This window comes from Tachypleus tridentatus, chromosome 13 (assembly GCF_004210375.1).
Source record: "Tachypleus tridentatus isolate NWPU-2018 chromosome 13, ASM421037v1, whole genome shotgun sequence".
NCBI lineage: Eukaryota > Metazoa > Arthropoda > Merostomata > Xiphosura > Limulidae > Tachypleus > Tachypleus tridentatus.
In genome coordinates, this window is record NC_134837.1 from 155,180,820 (window position 1) to 155,200,089 (window position 19,270).

Genomic DNA, 19,270 nt, shown 5'->3' on the forward strand with positions numbered 1-19,270 from the left:
ATTAGGGACGGCTAGCACAGATAGCCCTCGAGTAGCTTTGTGCGAAATTCAAAAAACAAACAAACAAACACACTAAAATAAAAAAAAATGTAAATTCGCTACACTTTAACCACGTGTTTATCCCGAGAAATCGAGTCCTGAAGTTCTCCGGTGAAACAGCGATGAGTTTACGGACTTGTTTTTGTTGTTTTGAATTAAGCACAAAGCTACACAATGGGCTATCTGTGCTCTGCCCACCGCCCGTATCGAAACCCGGAGTTTAGCGTTGTAAGTCCGCAGATATACCGCTGAGTTACTGGGGGGTCTTTACGGACTTAAGGCTCTATAAAACCTGGATTTGATTTCCTGCGGTTGATACAGCAAATAATTTAATGTGGGTTTGCTCTAAAACAAAGAAGCCTGGGATTTCAGGTCTGTAAGTTTGTAAACTTATTATTGACCCATCGGACACACTTTTGATGGTTTTTGTTTTAACAGAACAACTTAAATGTCCAAGGGAAAGATTTAAAAACATGTGCACTAAACTCGAAGAAAGAAGGACGGTATTAATGGAAACGTTATCATAACTTGCGTCCCCCGTCCTCAGCGGCACAGCGATCTGTTTGCGGACTTTTACTGCTAGAAACCGGTTTTCGATAACCTTGATGGTCATAGATTGTCTTTGTGCTTAATAACAAACATCAATTATTACGAGTTATCGCTCGCAACTAAACGACCAGTTCAAAGGAGAATAAAATATTCTCAAGACAGTAAAGTGTCAAATAATTTGTATTTTTCAAGTAGACTAAACATCGCTCTCTTAGTTATTAAACATTAAACTAACAGAGACAAAGTACAGAATAGTTTACCATGTGAATGTTGGAAACTTATCAAATTTGAGACCTCAGAGCACAAACTATTAAAAATTGTATATTTAATCGATCTAACTAAAATACTGATTTTCGTTAATAAAGTATGATGAATAACGTAAACTAGACATTAATAACTATTTGTTCGTTACCAGGAAAATAATATTTTATTTCTTAGTTTTAAAAAATATACTGTTTTTTTTATATATACGCACTTTCAGACTTTCAGTTATTGAAAACCGCCCACCAGTAATACTGACATTATTTAATGTACTAGTCTCTAGTGAATGGTTCAACAATAAGTCTGCAGACGTATAAAGCTAAAATAGGGTTTCGATACCCGATTTAACGCACAGTTCATCGTGTAATTTTGCGTTAACAAATGAATAAACAATGAATCATGTGCCGGTTAGTCATGGCTAAAGTGGTTCTCACTTAGGTATTATTTCTTGATGTTTCTCAGGGACGGTGTTGATAGAGATTTATGCGCAAACTTTGTAAATGCCTTCTCTTGTATCATCACCGTATCTAAGTTTAGGTAGACATTCTTGGAAGTTAAGCTCCTTCACTCCAAATGGCGACTTGTCAGATGAGGCACTGCCTCATGTAGAAGTTCCGCGTCCATGTCCTTCATTTGAACATTTAAATAGTGTCTACTTTTGATGATTGTTTTTTAGTTGTAATAATATACAAGAGTGTGTTTAAACCCCGTTTTTATGTTTACTCGGCCAGGATTCAAACCTAACATTTTCGACGTACTGTACGAGTACTCTACCACTTGAGCTAGAGTTAACCTTTAAAAACTTAAACTTAAATAAATGTAATCCGATATTAATTTCTTGCTGCCAAAGCATCATTCATTACTTTCTGTTGTTGCATAAGGAAAAGTGCGTTCAAAGGCCACTGATATTGCCAGAACAGCCTGTTACCATGCCAACACGAGAGCTCAAGCTGTATTATAGGTTACCTCAACAGGTAGTAAGAAACTGACTCTTAAATGAGACAAGACGTTGTGATAGTTTAAAAAAATGTAGCTACCTGTCAAAGAGTTCACTAGCTGACACTGCCCTTCCCTCACATGGAGCCTAACTGCTGAGAGAAATGATGGTATTATTTTTGTCTATATGATATCGAACATTTTCAGCCTAGAATAGAATATCTTCAGAAATTTTTCAGACGAAATCGAGAACCTAAACTTTCTAATTTAATAGAAAACTGTTTCATGTATTCATTTCTGACTCACTTTTGTTCCCACGAAAATGATTAATTTAAATTTTTAGCACTGTATCGAGTCTCTTTTTTTTTTTTAACTCATTCATGTCAAGTTTTAACTTTAACTCTGTGCTATCTTGGTCATTCCTCCTATCAGCTGTAATTTACTAAGTTAAACCTTCTCAATTAATTAACAGTTCCTAAGAAGCTTAGAAATAATGTTATAACAGTTTGCACTGCTGTGTGGGTCCGTTTTGATTGTACTGAAATAAAATAATACAAAGTTCAGTTTGGTTTGTTTCAGATTTCACCCGAAGCTACACGAGGGCTATCTGCGCTAGCTTAATTTAGAAGTGTAAGACTAGTTGGTTGGTTAGTTTGGTGTTTTATGGCGAAAAGCAACTGGGCTATCTGCGCCAAACATTTAGTAAAAAGTTACAATTAAAGTAAAATTATTAAAATTCATAAAAGGAAATGAAGGTAAAACAAAACAAAGTTTAATTGTTGAATTAAAAACCTAAATAGCATTAAATCCAATGTTTACATCTAGTCTGCAGCAGTAAGAGAAAATCTACAGTAATATAAGTTGTAAAGGACTTTCTGTAGCATGACTGTAATTGTCATAACTCGACACGAAGACGAACAGGTAAGTAGTAAAAGAAAAAACACCGTTAGTCACCTGAAGTTGACCTTTTCAGTGCTGGTTCCGAGTTATTTTACTCTATGGCTATTTTCAAAATGTAAATTAATAAAAATTTTAAAAGACTTGTTGCAAAATTTTAATTATAACTCGCCAAGATGACTAACGGGTAGTTCAAACAGCAGCGTTAGTCACCTGAAGTTGGCCTTTCCAGTCCTGGTTTCGAGTTATTTGACGTTACGGCAATTTTGTAATTTCAAATCGAACTAGATGTACTTTGATTCTTAAAAGGGAATCACATTAATAAAGACCTTTCTCAGATGACTTAAAGATAGGTCACATTTGGGGACTGTAAGAAGCCGTGGTGAGATGAGATGACCAGTGGATATAGCAATGTTATCCAAGGACAGACCCAATTCATCCAACTGCAACTGGATACAAAGGCCAAAAGGAGCAATGGCAGATCGTCTGCTCTGAAAAAGCATGGCCCACTGAAGAAGGAACACACAATCCCAGGTGGGATGCTTTGGTAAGGAACGAAGTTTCAAAGCATATAGTAAAGATAGTTGCAAACGGTGGAAGTGCAAACAAGGTTCATGACACTCTATGTATAAGCTCTGAGCTGTGGAAGTGCAGAAAGCCCCAGTGCAGAGCAGAGCAGAAGTCCTTGATGATGAATGGGGTCCAGCATCTTTAAGGCCGAGGTCGTGGCAGAACCATAGACCAGTGATCCATAGTCGAGTTTCGATCAAATAAGAGCACGATATATCTTTAGCATAGAACGTCGATCCGCTCCCCAAGTGGTGGAAGAGCTGCTTGATGTGTGGTATAAAGGTCAGCTTACGGTCAAAGATAAGCCCCTAGAACTTTGTCTCAGGGACCACAGGCAGTACAACTTCACCGATACGGAGTTCAGGATCAGGGTGAATACCTCGTTGGCGGCAAATGTGCATGCAAACGGTTTTAGAGAGAGAGAAGTTAAAGCCGTTTGCTGTGGTCCACTTCAGTAAACGATTAACGGCAGTCTGTAGCTGCCGCTCAATATACCTCATGTTCTACAACTGACATGAGATGTGAAAGTCGTCCGTTTGCAACAATAAGAGGGAGTTATGCAGTGATGGTATTAATCTTTATATTGTAAGTGTGACACTTAAAATTCAGCCCTGAAATACTTCAAGTTCCTGTAGAAGAGAACGGGAAAGTGTCGAACCCATACGACTTGAAATCGCCTGTCCGTTAAAAAGATTTAATAAAAATGGGCAAATGGCCACGTAACCCATATATATGGAGATCTCGCAAAATGCCATACCTCCATGCTGTATCATAAGCCTTCTTAATGTCAAAGAATATTGATTCAAGATATTGTTGTTTGAGAAAGGCTTCTCTGATTGATGTTTCAAGTCGAATTAGGTGGTCCGTGGTGGAGCGCTGTCGTCGGAACCCACACTGGGTGGGCGAGAGGAGGTTGTTTGATTCGAGGAACTAAACAAGACGAGCATTAACCATCCTCTCTAAGGTCTTACACGGAAAGCTCGTCAAATCAATTGGACGGTAGTTTGAAGGAATCTTGGGATCCTTCCCAGACTTAAAGAAAGGTAGGACAATAGCCTGGCCCCAGGCATCAGGAAAAATATTCTCCTGCCAGATCCCGTTAAAAATAATCAGAAGAATAACAAAAGAAGCAGGAGATAGATGGCGCAGAATTTCATAGTGTACATCATCAGGTCCGACCGATGTACTGCCAGACTGATGAAGGGCCAGTTTGAGTTCTACCAGTGTAAAGGGACGATTATAGTCATAGAAACAATCAGCTCGAAAGTAAATAGGTGATCTCTCTGCCCGAGTCTTAATGACTAAGAAGGTGGAGGATGTATCAGTAGTGCTAGATACCCAGCAAAAGCTTTCATCTAGAGTATCGGCGATGCTCTGGAAATCAGCTACTTCCTGGCCATTAGAGAGCAAGATCGAGAGGGGGACAGAATTATATTGCCCACTGACCTTTCGAATCTTGTCTCATATGACTTTGGAACTGGCGGCAGAAGATATGCTGGTAATAAACTTAATCCAAGATTTCTTCTGGCTTTGACGTCTTACCCACCGAACATGTGCACGGGCCTACTGGAAAGCGACGCGGTGCGAGAGTGTGGTATACCTACGAAAAGTATCCCATGCCCGTTTTTAAGACTTTCGTGTCATGTGGCAGACAGGATTCCACCATGGTCGAGGATATTGTGGAAAACGTCTCAAGGTTTTAGGAATACTGCTGCCACACAGTCGTCTAATGATGGCTTACAGACGATGGCAGGACCAAGTTCTGCGAAAGCAGTGAAAGAGGACCAGTTTACTTGATCTAGCGTGTCGGGTGGCATGGACCACGGCTAGTCTCACTCAAAATTATAGAAGAATGATCACTGTCTCAAGGATTATTGTCAACCCAAAGTGGGAGAATAGTGAAGGGGAGCAAATTGAGAGATTAATAACAGTAACGGACTGGCTAGGTGCATGAAAATAAGTATAAGAACCATCCATATTAGAACGTAAACCTCGGCAGTTCCATTGTATCAAGGTGGCCATTTTTATTTATGTGTAGGCAAATTGGCTGGATAACCCTTCTGTTTATGACCACGTCTTTTTTCTTTGCTGTCTTTATTTTAGGGAGGTCTATCTTATTACATAAGAATCACGTGATGCCACACTCAGAATTCAGTCTATATATTTAAAAGTGGGACATTTCATGACTCTCTCAATCTTCTGCTTGGACTCCGTGTTTTTCATTTTTTGACTCTTGTATCAAGCGTTTCTTTTTGTTCTCTACCCTACCACTTATACGGTAGTCAAACAGATTGTAAGTCGACCAGTAAGTTATTTCAGTATACGTTCACTATTGTGCATAAATATTGTGCTTACTTGTACACTTGTGTTTGTTTTGCCTTTGTTTTTTGTTTGTTTGGCTTGTTTTGAATTTCGCACAAAGCTACACGAGGGATATTTGTGCTAGCCATCCCTAATTTAACAGTGTTAGACTAGTAGGAAGGCAGCTTGTCATCACCACCCACTGCCAGCTCTTGGGCTACTCTTTTTTGCTTTATATGTTTGATATATGTTTGATATAGAATCAAAATTACTATATCGAAAATAAAATTAATGTTATTCGCAATATCACTTAAATTACATAGAAGCACTTCTAATTTTTACTAGGGCGGAGCTCTTTACTTGTTTGTTTTGAAATTCGCGCAAAGCTACTCGAAGGCTATCTGCGGGAGCTCTTTACACCAATTCGTCAGCAACATTTTTAGGCCTAAAGTATGATTCAAAATTAACTTGGAGAAAACATATATCTGAAGTTAGGAAAAAAGTGTGGCAACGAACAAACTGTCTTAAAAGATTAACAGGCAAAAATACAGCATCAACAGAAAATATTATAATTTATAAGTATTTGTTTGTTTGTTTGTTTTGGAATTTCGCACAAAGCTACTCGAGGGCTATCTGTGCTAGCCGTCCCTAATTTAGCAGTGTAAGACTAGAGGGAAGGCAGCTAGTCATCACCACCCACCGCCAACTCTTGGGCTACTCTTTTACCAACGAATAATGGGATTGACCGTCACATTATACACCCCCACGGCTGGGAGGGCGAGCATGTTTAGCGCGACGCGAGCGCGAACCCGCGACCCTCGGATTACGAGTCGCACGCCTTACGCGCTCGGCCATAATTTATAAGTAGTACATCAGACTAGCAGTTCCCCGTTGGTACAGCGGCAAGTCTACGGATTTACAACGGTAAAATCAAGGGTTCGATTTCCCCTCGGTGGACTCAGCGGATAGCCTGATGTGGCTTTGCTATAAGAAAAACACAAACAGAGACCAGTAATGGAATATGTATGCCCAGCATGGTTAAATGTAACAAAAACAAATATGAAAAAGTTGCAAATGATAACAAAATTCAATAATCATCGTATATTTCAAATGGCAAAAAAAACATAAATTCCATATTTTTTACACAATTATGCAAACCTCTTTACCCTAAAAGACAGATTGATAGATTGCTCGTTCTACTAACTTAATAAAGATTTCTATAAAACTGAACTGTTTTATAATCATGGTGACAGAAAATGTACCTATCAACAATGTTTTTTTGTTGTTTTTTGAATTTCGCACATAGTTACTCGAGGGCTATCTGTGCTAGCCGTCCCTAATTTAGCAGTGTAAGACTAGAGGGAAGGCAGCTAGTCATCACCACCCACCGCCAACTCTTGGGCTACTTATTTAGTTGATTGCCCGGCACATTATAACGCCCCCACGGCTGAAAGGGCGAGCATGTTTGGCGCGACGGGGATGCAAACCCGCGACCCTCAGATTACGAGTCGCACGCCTTAACACGCTTGGCTATGCCGGGCCTACCTCTCAGCAATAAATTTCTGTTAGAAAAGAGGCTACCTGCACTAGATATTTAAAGTTATTTTATCAATAATTAAACATTATCGTGGTATTTAAAATGGTAATTTGTGTATAAATACATGCTGGTGAATATCTCTGATGGCCAAGTGTAATTTGATTTTGGAAATGTTTGTCATATTACACAACCAAACGGAGCGAAATACTACAATATAAGTGCTTACAACCTAGTAGAGAGAATAATTTAAAATTACTCCAAATGCTACTAGAATTACATCCCTCGGTGTGGATTCCTGTACTTGGTGAGGGGACCTCTCAGAGAAGATTCTGTACTATCTGTTAACCTCCTCTAGGATCTAAATATCCGCCCATGTATTTGCCACGTGTGGCAACCCGTGAATGGGAGGAGAGAATGCTGGTGGTTAAGGGATCTGACTCTAACGCACCACTTTGACTTTGAATTCCTGTAGACGGGCGGCCCCAAGGGGGCAATTGGCTGGTTCACACGGGCTAGGATCAACCGAGTACCAGTGGTGGACATTTTCAACAGGTGCTGTGGACATTGTGTTTGATGCTGGTGCTTAGGTATAGCGTTCACGAAACCCTGGCGTTACTGCAGTGTCTTTATTTAGCATTGCAGTGCGTCCCCTCGTAGAGCTCCATGGTGAATGGGATCAGTGATCACTGGAATGTCTTTCTTTACTATGGATCCCTCAAATCAAAATAAAATAGTGTAAAAACAGATCATAGATAAACGACCACGTCTTGAAGATTATGAACAGCAATCTTCAACATCTGTACCTCATTTTCTGACATTACACTCTTTGTCAGACAAATCTTTAAGGTAAATATCTCCATTTTCTATTCAGAAGGGACTAGAGGGACTTGCTGACTCTCATATGTTAGTAAAAGAGCTTCGTTCTGGGGACATCTTGGTGAAAATATCCACTCCAAAACACAGTAAACTCCTCTTGCATTCAAAGGCCAAAGGGGACATACCCATTGAGGTTACTTCCCATGTTACTTTGAATTCATCACGAGGAGCTAATGTTGAGAGGGATTTGAAGAACATCCCTGAGTCAGAGATCCTCGAGTCAGTCGTCGAGCATGACGTTTATTGAGCAGCCACCACAAATTGCTCTCAATCGTTTACTGAAGTGGACCACAGTAAACGGTTTACCTTTTCTCTCTCTAAAATCGGTTGCATGCATTTATGCTTCCACTTAGGTATTCACCCTGATCCCAAGCTACGTCTTGGAGAAATTGTGTTTCTTGTGGCCCCCGAGGCAAAATTTTTGAGACTTATATTTGATTTCAAGCTCACTTACATTCCATATATCAAGCAGCTACACGTCAAGTGTCCTCTCTTCCACTTCTTGAGGAGTGGATCAATGTTCCATGCTAAAGATCTATCACACTCTCATTTGATTGAATCTGGACTATGGGTCCATAGTCTACGGCTGTACCAGGACCATGGACTTGAAGATGTTGAACCCCATTCACCATCAGGAGTTTCATCTCTGCACGGGGCTTTCCGCACTTCCCCAGTCCAGTTTGTACACCGAGTCTCATGAACTTCCTCTACACCTCTGCCGTTTGTAACTTCTCTATTGTGTACTTCTAAACGTCGATCCTTATCACAGCATCCCACCTGATATTATGTTTTTCTTCCTCAATGGGGCACTCTTTTTCAGAATAGACGGCCTGCCATTATTCCTTTTGGCCTTCGTATCCAGGTGTTGTTGGCTGAATTGGGTCTGTCCTTGGAAAACGTTGATGTTTCCACTGGTCAGCCCAACTCATCATGGCTTATTACCATCCACAAAAGTGACCTTTATTTGAGTCATCTGAAGACGGATACTCCTGATTGGAAGTACCGTCTTTTATTTACTGAACACCTTTCGAACCATCCTTCCGTTCCTATTTATATGGATGATTTGAAAGTAGGTGACTCTTTGGGCTCTGTCATGTTTTGTTGTGGTTCAATGGTTGCACACATAATCCCCTCTACAGTTTCTGTGTTCAATGCCAAATTATACGCCATTTCTCTCGCTGTGGACCACGTAGAAACTATGCAGTACACAAATTGTACTATTCATACCGATTCACTTAGGTTTCTACTGTCCCTGGAATCGCTTCACGTTAGTTTTCACCCTGTTCTTGTCGATATTCAAAACAACTTGCTCATTTTTCATCATTCATTTCTTCTGGATACCGGGCCACGTTGGTATTTGCGGGAACGAGTTCGCTGACACTCCAGCTAAGTTCGTCTGCTCTCACGGCCGCCGTGCTTGTCCCATATATGGACTGTGGTCCTGTATTCAAGGCTCGGCTTCCCTCCAGTTGAATTTGGACTTGGAGTGAGCAACATGATAACAAGCTTTTCCAGAACACACCTTCTGTTGTACTTTGGTTGTCTTGTTTCCGTTAGAATCGGAACTAACTAGGCTACGCATTAGTCACAGTTTTTTAACTCATCGTTTTCTTTTATTTGGGACCAATATGCCGATTTGTGGTCTAAAGTCATAATAGCCCACATTTTACTGTCGTGCCCTCATTAAGACCGTGAGCAAAGGCGCAATTTTAGACATATTTTTACCATGGGTTCATCCTTGATGTTGGACAGTGTCATTAGCGATGGTGATACTGTTCACTTCAGTTGTGTTTCTAAATTTTTAAAGACCATTGACCTTTTCAATTCTATTTGAGTTTTTAATTCGAAAATTGGACTTTGATTTAACAGGATTTCATTTTATTTATTTTACTCTCTTTTTTAATTTTTTTACCGGTTGTTTGGCGCACATAGCTAAGTTGCTTTGTGCTAATAAACGCCAAAAAATTAACCAATTAGCATTACATTCAAGGACACAACCCTGAAAAGGCGAAAAGTGAATCATAATACTATCAGTAGTATTAGACAGTTCCTAAATCATTAATTCAGGAGTGAGAAAGAGGTACAAAATGCACTCTTCAACGACCTAAAATTACATTGCCGAACGTGAATGAACTGTTATTTACAATTTTGACAGAAAGCAAACAATTAACCGCGTTTTATGGACTACTTCCACTACTTCACTTTTTAACCTTGACGATTTGTTTGGTTTTTTTTATTTATTACAAAACTACAGGAAGGGCTATCTCTGCTCTGCCTACCACGAGTATCTAAAACTTGGTTTCTAGCATTATAAAAAAGTAAACATACCGCTGTGTCACACTGGGTAGGGAACAATCTTGAGGCCACGTTTTCTGTTTTTTGTTGTTGTTGTTCGACTTGGGGCATAGTAGTGGATAAAACAAAAAATACGCTGTCTATCTGACTAATAAATGAATATTTGCTGTAAATTTCTTAACAACACAAAACATATAGACATAGTTTGGCTGCCAATTTCGGTGTCAATCCTTTAATTCGCACACTCAACCCCTGATTGACCACACTTTTTTTCAAATCTAAGGTATTTTTCATTAGATATAATAATTTTCGGTCACTACATACCAGCAAACCACAGTAAGTTAGAAAGTGACACACGATTGTAACCAACATTAGCTTTAAGATCGCAATCCTCTTATTCAGAACAAACTTATACTTTGCAGAACCAGCTAGATTATGTACGTTATATGGTTGCAGGTTTCCTCTCTAAAACAACTTACTATATTCCTTTTGGTAACACCACAGAATTTAGATTAACAATATTTTATCATCACCTGCATGCGTTCAGTACAGCCGTATCTAACTCTAATGGCTTAAGTTAATATCGCGTGATGCTGAAATATCTGTAATTAGAATAATTTCACAAAATTTAATAAATTTGTGCTTAAAAGTTGGCAATGAATAACAACCGTCCACCATTATAATTCTTTTGAAGACTTGAGTTAGAAACCGCTAATCTAGTTTGCTTATCCTAACCAATACTTATTTATCTACACGTGATTGTACCCCATAGTTTCGCTGCTATAAATTATCCATCTTTAATTCGAACGTTTATTTTAGCAGTGTAAGATTAGAGGGAAGGCAGCTAGTCATCACCACCCACCATCAACTCTTTAACCAACAAATAGTGGGATTGACCATCACCTAATAATGCCCACACAGCTGAAAGAGTAAGCATGTTGGGTGCAACTGTGATTCGAACCCACGACCCTCAGATTACGAGTCGAGCGCCATAGTCACCTGGCCATGACGGGCCTCCTTCGGGCATGATCAAATACATCAATTGAAAGGGTTTAACACCTGAAATGAAAAGTGTAATGAGGTCTCATATCAGTCAAGAGACAAAGGAGATACGAGCTAAACATTTGTATTTAAAAAAAGAAATTTAGAACCATTCTCTATAAGCCGCTATTTAATCTTTAGTTGAATATATTGAGGTACATGTCAAAAACAAAAATCAAGTTGTTTTTCGTTGTACATTCTTTGCAAACAAGACTTGTAATTTGGGGTGACACCATTAGGTCTTGAGCTTTAACTCTCACAGTCAAGACTAGAACGGATGTCAAATTTTTTAAGCAGCTAACACACAAACAAAAAAGTTGTAGACACATTTTATGCACTAGCTATAACATAGAAATACATGCAGAAGAAAGGCAAGACAGCAAATTAAATTGCATGCTTTGTTTAATGGGGTCTAGTTCGAAGTAGTTTTTCTATTGTAAAGTAAAAAAAAAAGAGTGCCAGTCATTTTGTTTGGTCAAATTTAACTTGATAAAACTCTGCTTAAATTTCCTTGAAATCTGTTTTTATTGTGATACTTAGCATACACTTGGCCACTTACACTTCAGAATACATTCCAGATATTATAAAACAAACTTCTCAAAACACTGTTGCAAATGTTGATTGGTACTTTGAATATTTAACTCTACATTTACAAGAAAAACATTTTATTCAGCAGTTTAAAACAGAGAAAGTATATCTTAAAGTACATCTGTTAACTAGAATCATAACACAGGCAATTCTGTAGTGGGAAAAAAGCCAGTCTTACGCTATGAGAACTATTCTAACAAATATTATTTCTACAAGTTTGAACCTGGAATAATGGTACAGAAAATTATTATATTTGACATTTTGTGAAATATTCTAGCTATGTTCTTACCATTAAAAGCCCTAGTAAACAAAACATTTTAAACAAAGCATGTATAACTTAAGAATAATTGAACCTTTTTTATGAATTAGCTGTAAATACCCATTAATGAAACAAAAAACTGTATGAAGGACAATGTTAAATAACATCCACCTTCCTTTTCTTTCTTGTTGTTAAATCCCCAATAACCTCATTTGGTTCTCACTCAATACCTTGCTTTATGGAAGGTAATAACTGATTGATTTAACCAACTAAGTACCTGTGTCTTTAAATTCAAATCCAAAAGTCTATAATGAAGTAAAAATATTCCCTGTTTCAAGGTGTTTTTTATTTTCCTTCTTGGGCAAAAAACCTAAAACCAAATAGCCCATATACACTACTGGGCAGTCTCTACTTACATATAAAAAAATTCCTGTAACTGATAACCAATCCACCCAACTTTGGGTGTGCAAGCCTAAAGTATATAAAAAGAGTGGAAATATGCCCTATTTTTGGGCTTTCTTCATTCCCTTTCTAGAAAAAACTTCTGGAACAAAATAGCCCATGTACACCATTGTGCAATTTCCAGATATCAAAAATACAGTAATGAGCAGTCAATTCTACATGATAACCACACACATAATGGATCATTTTTACAGAAATACAGAAAAATGTAAACAAGAATCATACATAAAGTTAAAAGTTCCAATACTACATTGTGATTTATTAGTTAACACAAATAATCATTAAAGATAATATATGTTATATCACAAATCAAAGATGTTTTTCTTAAAATCTTAGGTCTTCAAAATATGAAAAATAATACATATTCTTTACAATTCCTTTGGGAAACTTATAAAATTATTTACTCAATACTTTTGTGAGGGGCAAAACAATTCTTTAATTTTACTATAAATATATATGTGCTGTTTTGGTTCAACAAACCATTCACAGTAACCTTACACAAGCTTATTAAATTGACAAAACTTTAGCAAACAATACAGCAAGCTTAAATATACGTAAAAACTTAAACTGTTACATCTAGCTCTTTAGATCTTGAAGGCCCACTACAACTTACATATTATATTCTTGGGTTTATGTTAAAAACTACTTCTTATGTACCCAAAATCACACTTTTAGTAATACTGTTCACTTTACTACACATACAAATCTTAAAACATTACATTATTAACAATATGTAATTTTTTATATACATGTAAAACCCTGAACTGAAAAAAATCACATCCTTAAGTTAACAATGAAAAACAAAAAAAGTAGATTATAATCTGATGAAATTAATTTTTTGAGGGTAGTTCATGTTTTAGAATTTTCATGTCCTTTTACTGAATAATATTTTATATAACTTCTAAATATCTAATTTTGTAAATATAAATACTTAATTTGTGCAGCAATTAAGAGTGAATATGGATCTATGGCCCTTTGAGATACAAGTAAAAGAGATTACGGTGTGTATATAATTTTCTTATCCATCAAACCTGTGCAAATTATGTAGATTATGAAGTATTTCAGATATGTTACAAGTAAAATAAATGTGCTAATAGTAACTTTTGAAGTTAATACAAAACATTGTTGACACATTACAGTATTTTCCAATACTAAACATATCTCATCTTACAAGATCTTTCAGTGTTCTCATCTTTCATTTTACGTCCTATTTTTTCCAAATTTGATTTTCCTATTTCCCCTGATCATCGGTTTATTGCTATTCTGTTAACCTCCCATTTCTATGAAAAAATTAGCTTGTCACGTTCCTCAACGACTTCTTATCAATGGACGAACTATAAACTTTTTTTTTCTGGTATTTTCTGTCCTTACATTGACTCTCAGAGAATCATCATAGATATGTTGAGGAATTTTTGCCGATGCTCTTCAATTTCATCCATACTTTATCTTCAATTTTGGCCTTGCATACATGGTTTATTTGTTGGGACCTTCTAGGTAGTGACTTTATTTTGACAGGAATCATATTATTCTCAATATGTCTCAGGGTCTTACATCTTTCTCCTTTTCTGAGGCTTCATGCATTTTCTGTAGTCTCTTACAATATTGAATCACAAATGATGTCAACCTGATGGCAGTCTACCCTTACAACCTTTATAGCTCATGTGTCTCTATTGGAAGCTCATAGGCTACCTGTCCCTCTTAACCCTTTCCATTTCTAGGTACTTCTTTTCATTGATTTTCTCAGTGAAATACTACCCATCTTCACTGGTGCTGGTAAAAACCCTGAGGCTCTTTTGAAAGGTTTAGTTATCCAGTTTTTTTCCTCCTCTTTTCTCTCATTACCCATTTTCTTTCCTCCTCCTTGAGATCATGTGATATGCCTACATTTGTCAGAGGTGCTTCAAAATTTACTTTGCATTAAACAGTCGACCTGCTCACCATCTGTCTAGGGTATGACACCATCTGGAGTCATGTGTTTACATCTTTTGCTTGGTGATAATATTGTGCTATATTATCTTTTTACTGTATGGTAGACATGAAAATAGAGAGAAGAAACATCAGAAGGAAGTTCCTCAGATTATTTCTACATCTTTGTTCCATTATCTGTGGATTTAACTTTATTTTTACATTGAACTTGCATTAAATATGGAATAGTGTAGTTGTATTGTACACCTCTTGTCAGCCATGATGAGAACATGCTTAAAATAAATTCATAATATTTTGTTAGTAATAGTGGAATAAATTGGAAGCATGAAATAAATAATTCCTATGAACAGACCCATAGTTAAAATGTTGTGTTAGTTATTAGTTCTACGTGGCAATGCAACAGACTAATTTGCGAAAGGCATAGAATAATTTAATAGTTGGAACCTGCCATTTTCTTATATCAGGCCTACAGATGTAACACTGGTTTTATTCCTAATATATCTGTTTAAAAAAATTAAAAAAGAAATGGACACTTTTTACATACAAAAACAAGTCTCTTCATTCCACTCTTTACAAAGCCTATATACACGATTTATATACTGTTTTATGAACATACAGCTTTTGAAGGTTTATTTTTTTTACTTTTGCAGCACTGTGTAACTCATGCCTACTATGTATATATTCTGTGAGAATGCAGATGTCTTATTCATAGCACTACTATTTTTACAACGAGATACCACAGTTCCCTTCCAAGAAGTGAGTTCAAATTCATGTTAAACACTAGGAATGAATTTGTGGAATAGACCAACAACTTCATAATATATATAGATCACATCTACCTTACTTCAATACAAACAAAACATGAGGAGGGTTGGAAAAATATACATATGCAAAAAATCAGATATTAAAGGCAATCACTACAACATTACTGCTGCCATGCCATACAGAAACTCACTGCTAACATGTAATAAATGCTCATGAGCTTGTGGATGAATAAACAAAGAGACAAAATAGTTCATATACACGTGTATTTTAAAGTTGAATAAGATAGGTCTGAAAAAATTACTAACTCTCAAATTATCCAAGACACAGAATGAGCATTATTTATGCTTCATAAAGATATGTACCTTATCAGAGCAAAAAATAGATATGGCGGTCATTAACTTCTCTCCTCCTGCAAGTGGCTCAGTAATAAGCTTTTGGTATTATAGAACTAAACATTAGAGTTTGATATCGTGACAGAGATAGCTCTATCTTGTTGTGCAACTTTGCACTTGACAACAAACAAGTAATCAAAAAATAAATGAATGTGCACTGCAACCTCTATTTAATAATCTTTTCTCTGTTGTGAAATATTAAATTACTTCTTAACAGACTTCTTATGGAACTAAACTCAAAACTTTTCCATTTTAAAGGCTGTTTGTTTCTCCTAACAAAAAATAAATTACTTGTTATTAGTTATAGGTTTGAACATATTTAGGAAGAGCTTTGAAAACAATGTTCTGCTAAAAAAAAAATCTTAGATCAAACTTAATATTTTCTCAATTATTCCATTAATAAAATAACATGCATTAAAATATGTTATCAAGGAATATGAGCATAAAACAGAGAGCAACCCATATATATACTGTATTATGTATGAGCTAGAGTAATTTAAAAAATGTACAAGTTAGATTTTCAGAAGATGTTAGTATATCACATGGTTTTGTTGTGGAACAGTCATTTTATTAATATGGATGATCTACGACAAAAGACACGAATTGAAACTTGGAAATAGCTTAGTAACATTTTGGCTTAAAATTGTAAGAGATATAAAAATCTAAATAATGTTTAAAGAAATCAGTACAATACACATAGGTGTACAAATAATACATTACAAAACAGTTGCTATGACAATATTTGTAGAGGTAACAGATACTGTAACTATCATACAAGTGTAGGTATTTGGGCTATCTACTGCTAAATATAAACACTAAGTTTTTTTATTTTTATTTTAGGAAGGAGTTGCATTTCTTTTCAACTAAAGGATAACTTTGCCCTAACCATAATACTCTATCCAGGTAATCTGTAAAACAAAAATGCAAACTCAAATGGTATAACAAATCATACATTTTTGGAATTAAATGTAACTCTTTCCATATAACAATCTTAAATCCATAGCTTTATTAACCTCTACTAACAATCTTATCAACAATAAATATTACATATAAAACTCAAGTGAGTTGTACTTACCATTACAAACACTAAAATTAACTTATAATATACACGCAACTTTGTACACAGTCTTCAAATATTAACAGATTTAAATACAGATAATCATATCGTTAGTATTCCAACCAGGTACCTTGTAATAATGGTAAGGAGAATATAAAATATTTTTAAACATACAAAGCTGTTCCTTCATAAAGATGATAGTAAATCTGTAATCTTAACAGAAGCCTGGTTGTACACACTAGCAGAAGACAACATATTCCATAAAGTCATTTTAAACCATAGATCTTACTGTCCAATTTTTTACGAATATTTTCAAAACAATCTACACCCATGTAATCAATCTGTCCCTTTTCCCATGCCTCCTGTCGAGAATTAAGATTCACAGCCATTGAATGGACTTGAAAAGCACTGGTTTTTCTTTCTTCTGGTAACTTAAGCTCTACCTTATCAAGATCATTTGAAGGGATATCCTAACAATAAAGAACATATATTAATTTTTAAACACTTTTGTGAAAACATATATATTATATAAATTGTTAATTTGTGATAGTATGTTTAAGAATATACAAGCTTGATTTCTTTAGCAAGTAATTAATGACTAAAACTTTACTAAAATTAAGAAAGAATTATGCAAAAAAGGAAATAAAAATAAAAATGTTGAGTTGATTAGTCTTTGCTAACTCTCCATAACAGACATTTCAAGCCATAATGTTTGTAGATAACACAAACTAGAATATATAAGCATACTTCAAATACCAGTTACTATTCAAATGCAACATTTTAGAACCATAGATGTTCATAGTATCACATTATCTTCACATTATATTTTTAATCAACCAAATAGAGTTTGGTAAAATATTTTCAAAGACACCATAATATTCTGATGTATACTATTTTAAAACATGAAAGAGTACACACACATTTGGAATACATATCCAAACAGTTCATACAAAAAAAAAGTCTTAAACTAATTACTCTTTTCATATTTGTCAATCCAAATACCAAAGATAAAACAACAAAATATGTTTGAGAGCATAGCACACTGCACATGAAAAGTTGATAGTGATTTAGCATAAGCTAAAAAAAACAGTAACTAATTTACAACACACTGTTCACCCTAATTAGAGGCCAATAACTGCACTGTTATGGTCTTTTAAAAATTTAATCTTACATTTATTCAAAACATGTTGCAGTCAGAAACATTACTGACAATATTCTACTTTTAGAAACTAGTTCAGTCATGCTCTGCAGTGCTTACAGGCTATACAAAATTCCAGTTAACTCTAAATGAACAAGTATGCTTAAAAACTGGTGTTGTACACACAGTATACTATTCAAGTATTCTGCTACAAACTCAAACAAAAATAGTACTTTTCAACCAAAACCACACTAATAATCATGTAACAAACTTCAGAAATATATGCCTGTAGTTAGCTTCATTCTTTGAATAAAATAAAATTTTTATATAAAAAGTTCATTGAATAACTAAGCTGCTACTCTATAGCAACATTCACTTGAGTCAAGATACTAATGGGAAAAAAAATGTTTTCAAATTTTTACTGTCATCATGGCTCTGGTTAAAAATAATTTCATCACCTAGTGCAAAATAAATTTCTTTTAGTGAATTGGTAAAATTGCTTTGAAAGTACCTTGGTGTTATCTTTGAAGAATCAGATAAATAAAAGATCTTATCTTAAAAAAAAAAAAAACTCTCAAAAACTTTGTTTTAGTACAGCTCAAAGCAATAATTCCTACAGATATAACAAGTTCTACACCATAAAGTAACACTTGCCAATTAAATATAACTTTGTGTTTATTAAAAATATTTTGTGAATTGACAAAAAACAATACACAAACATCATAAACTTAATCTAAAGGTTCATCAGGTAATTGTAACATGTATCCACTTGTGAAATTTTGGCTTTGTAATTAGATTAGATTTTCTATTATGCCCAAATTATTTTTAAGACATTTCCACTTATTAATAACTATTTAAGTAATAAGATAATCTTTTAAAACAATTTTTTCACAATAAAAAAGGCTACATATAGTTTTGAGTATTTGTGGTTGAACAAACAATGTGATGAAGGTTTTAAAAAAATCTTCAAAAATATATATCCATGAGTATTCAGCAACACTCCAACCTCAAAAGACAGGATCACTAAATAAGTATCATATATAAAAAAAACCTATCCCCTGTTACATTTTTCAAAAGTTTTAATATAGTAAATTTCCTAGGAATATATACTAATTTTCAAGAAAATTTCTCTAATAAAGGTGTATTATTACAAAAAAATATTAGTTGTATACACTGTTTTGCGTATGTTAAAAAAGTTATCTATATAGAAGAAAAATCAGAATTAAAAACAATTTATACTCTTTTATTAAATTTATATAGTATACTTTAACTTCAGATATTCATGAAGAGTCTTGGAAGTAAAAAGGTGTTAGTGATTTTATGTCAGCATAGAGAATTTTTCTTTACAACACACAACATTACTTTTTATCAATTACGTAAC

The 19,270-nt window shown here is 35.3% G+C and overlaps 1 protein-coding gene across 6 annotated transcripts in view; it reads right to left on the reverse strand.

Annotated features, from left to right (window-relative positions):
• Positions 1-11,808: 11,808 nt before the first annotated feature.
• LOC143240718 (glycogenin-1-like) overlaps positions 11,809-19,270 on the reverse strand; it is a 45,659-nt gene continuing 38,197 nt past the window's right edge. For 5 of the 6 annotated variants that reach the window (XM_076483644.1, XM_076483645.1, XM_076483641.1 and 2 more), the window contains one exon: positions 11,809-17,221. In XM_076483644.1, the coding sequence (XP_076339759.1) occupies positions 17,018-17,221 (204 nt within the window). In that variant the 3' untranslated portion in view covers positions 11,809-17,017. The remainder of the gene's footprint in view (positions 17,222-19,270) is intronic. The other variant, XM_076483642.1, reaches the window with a different exon arrangement.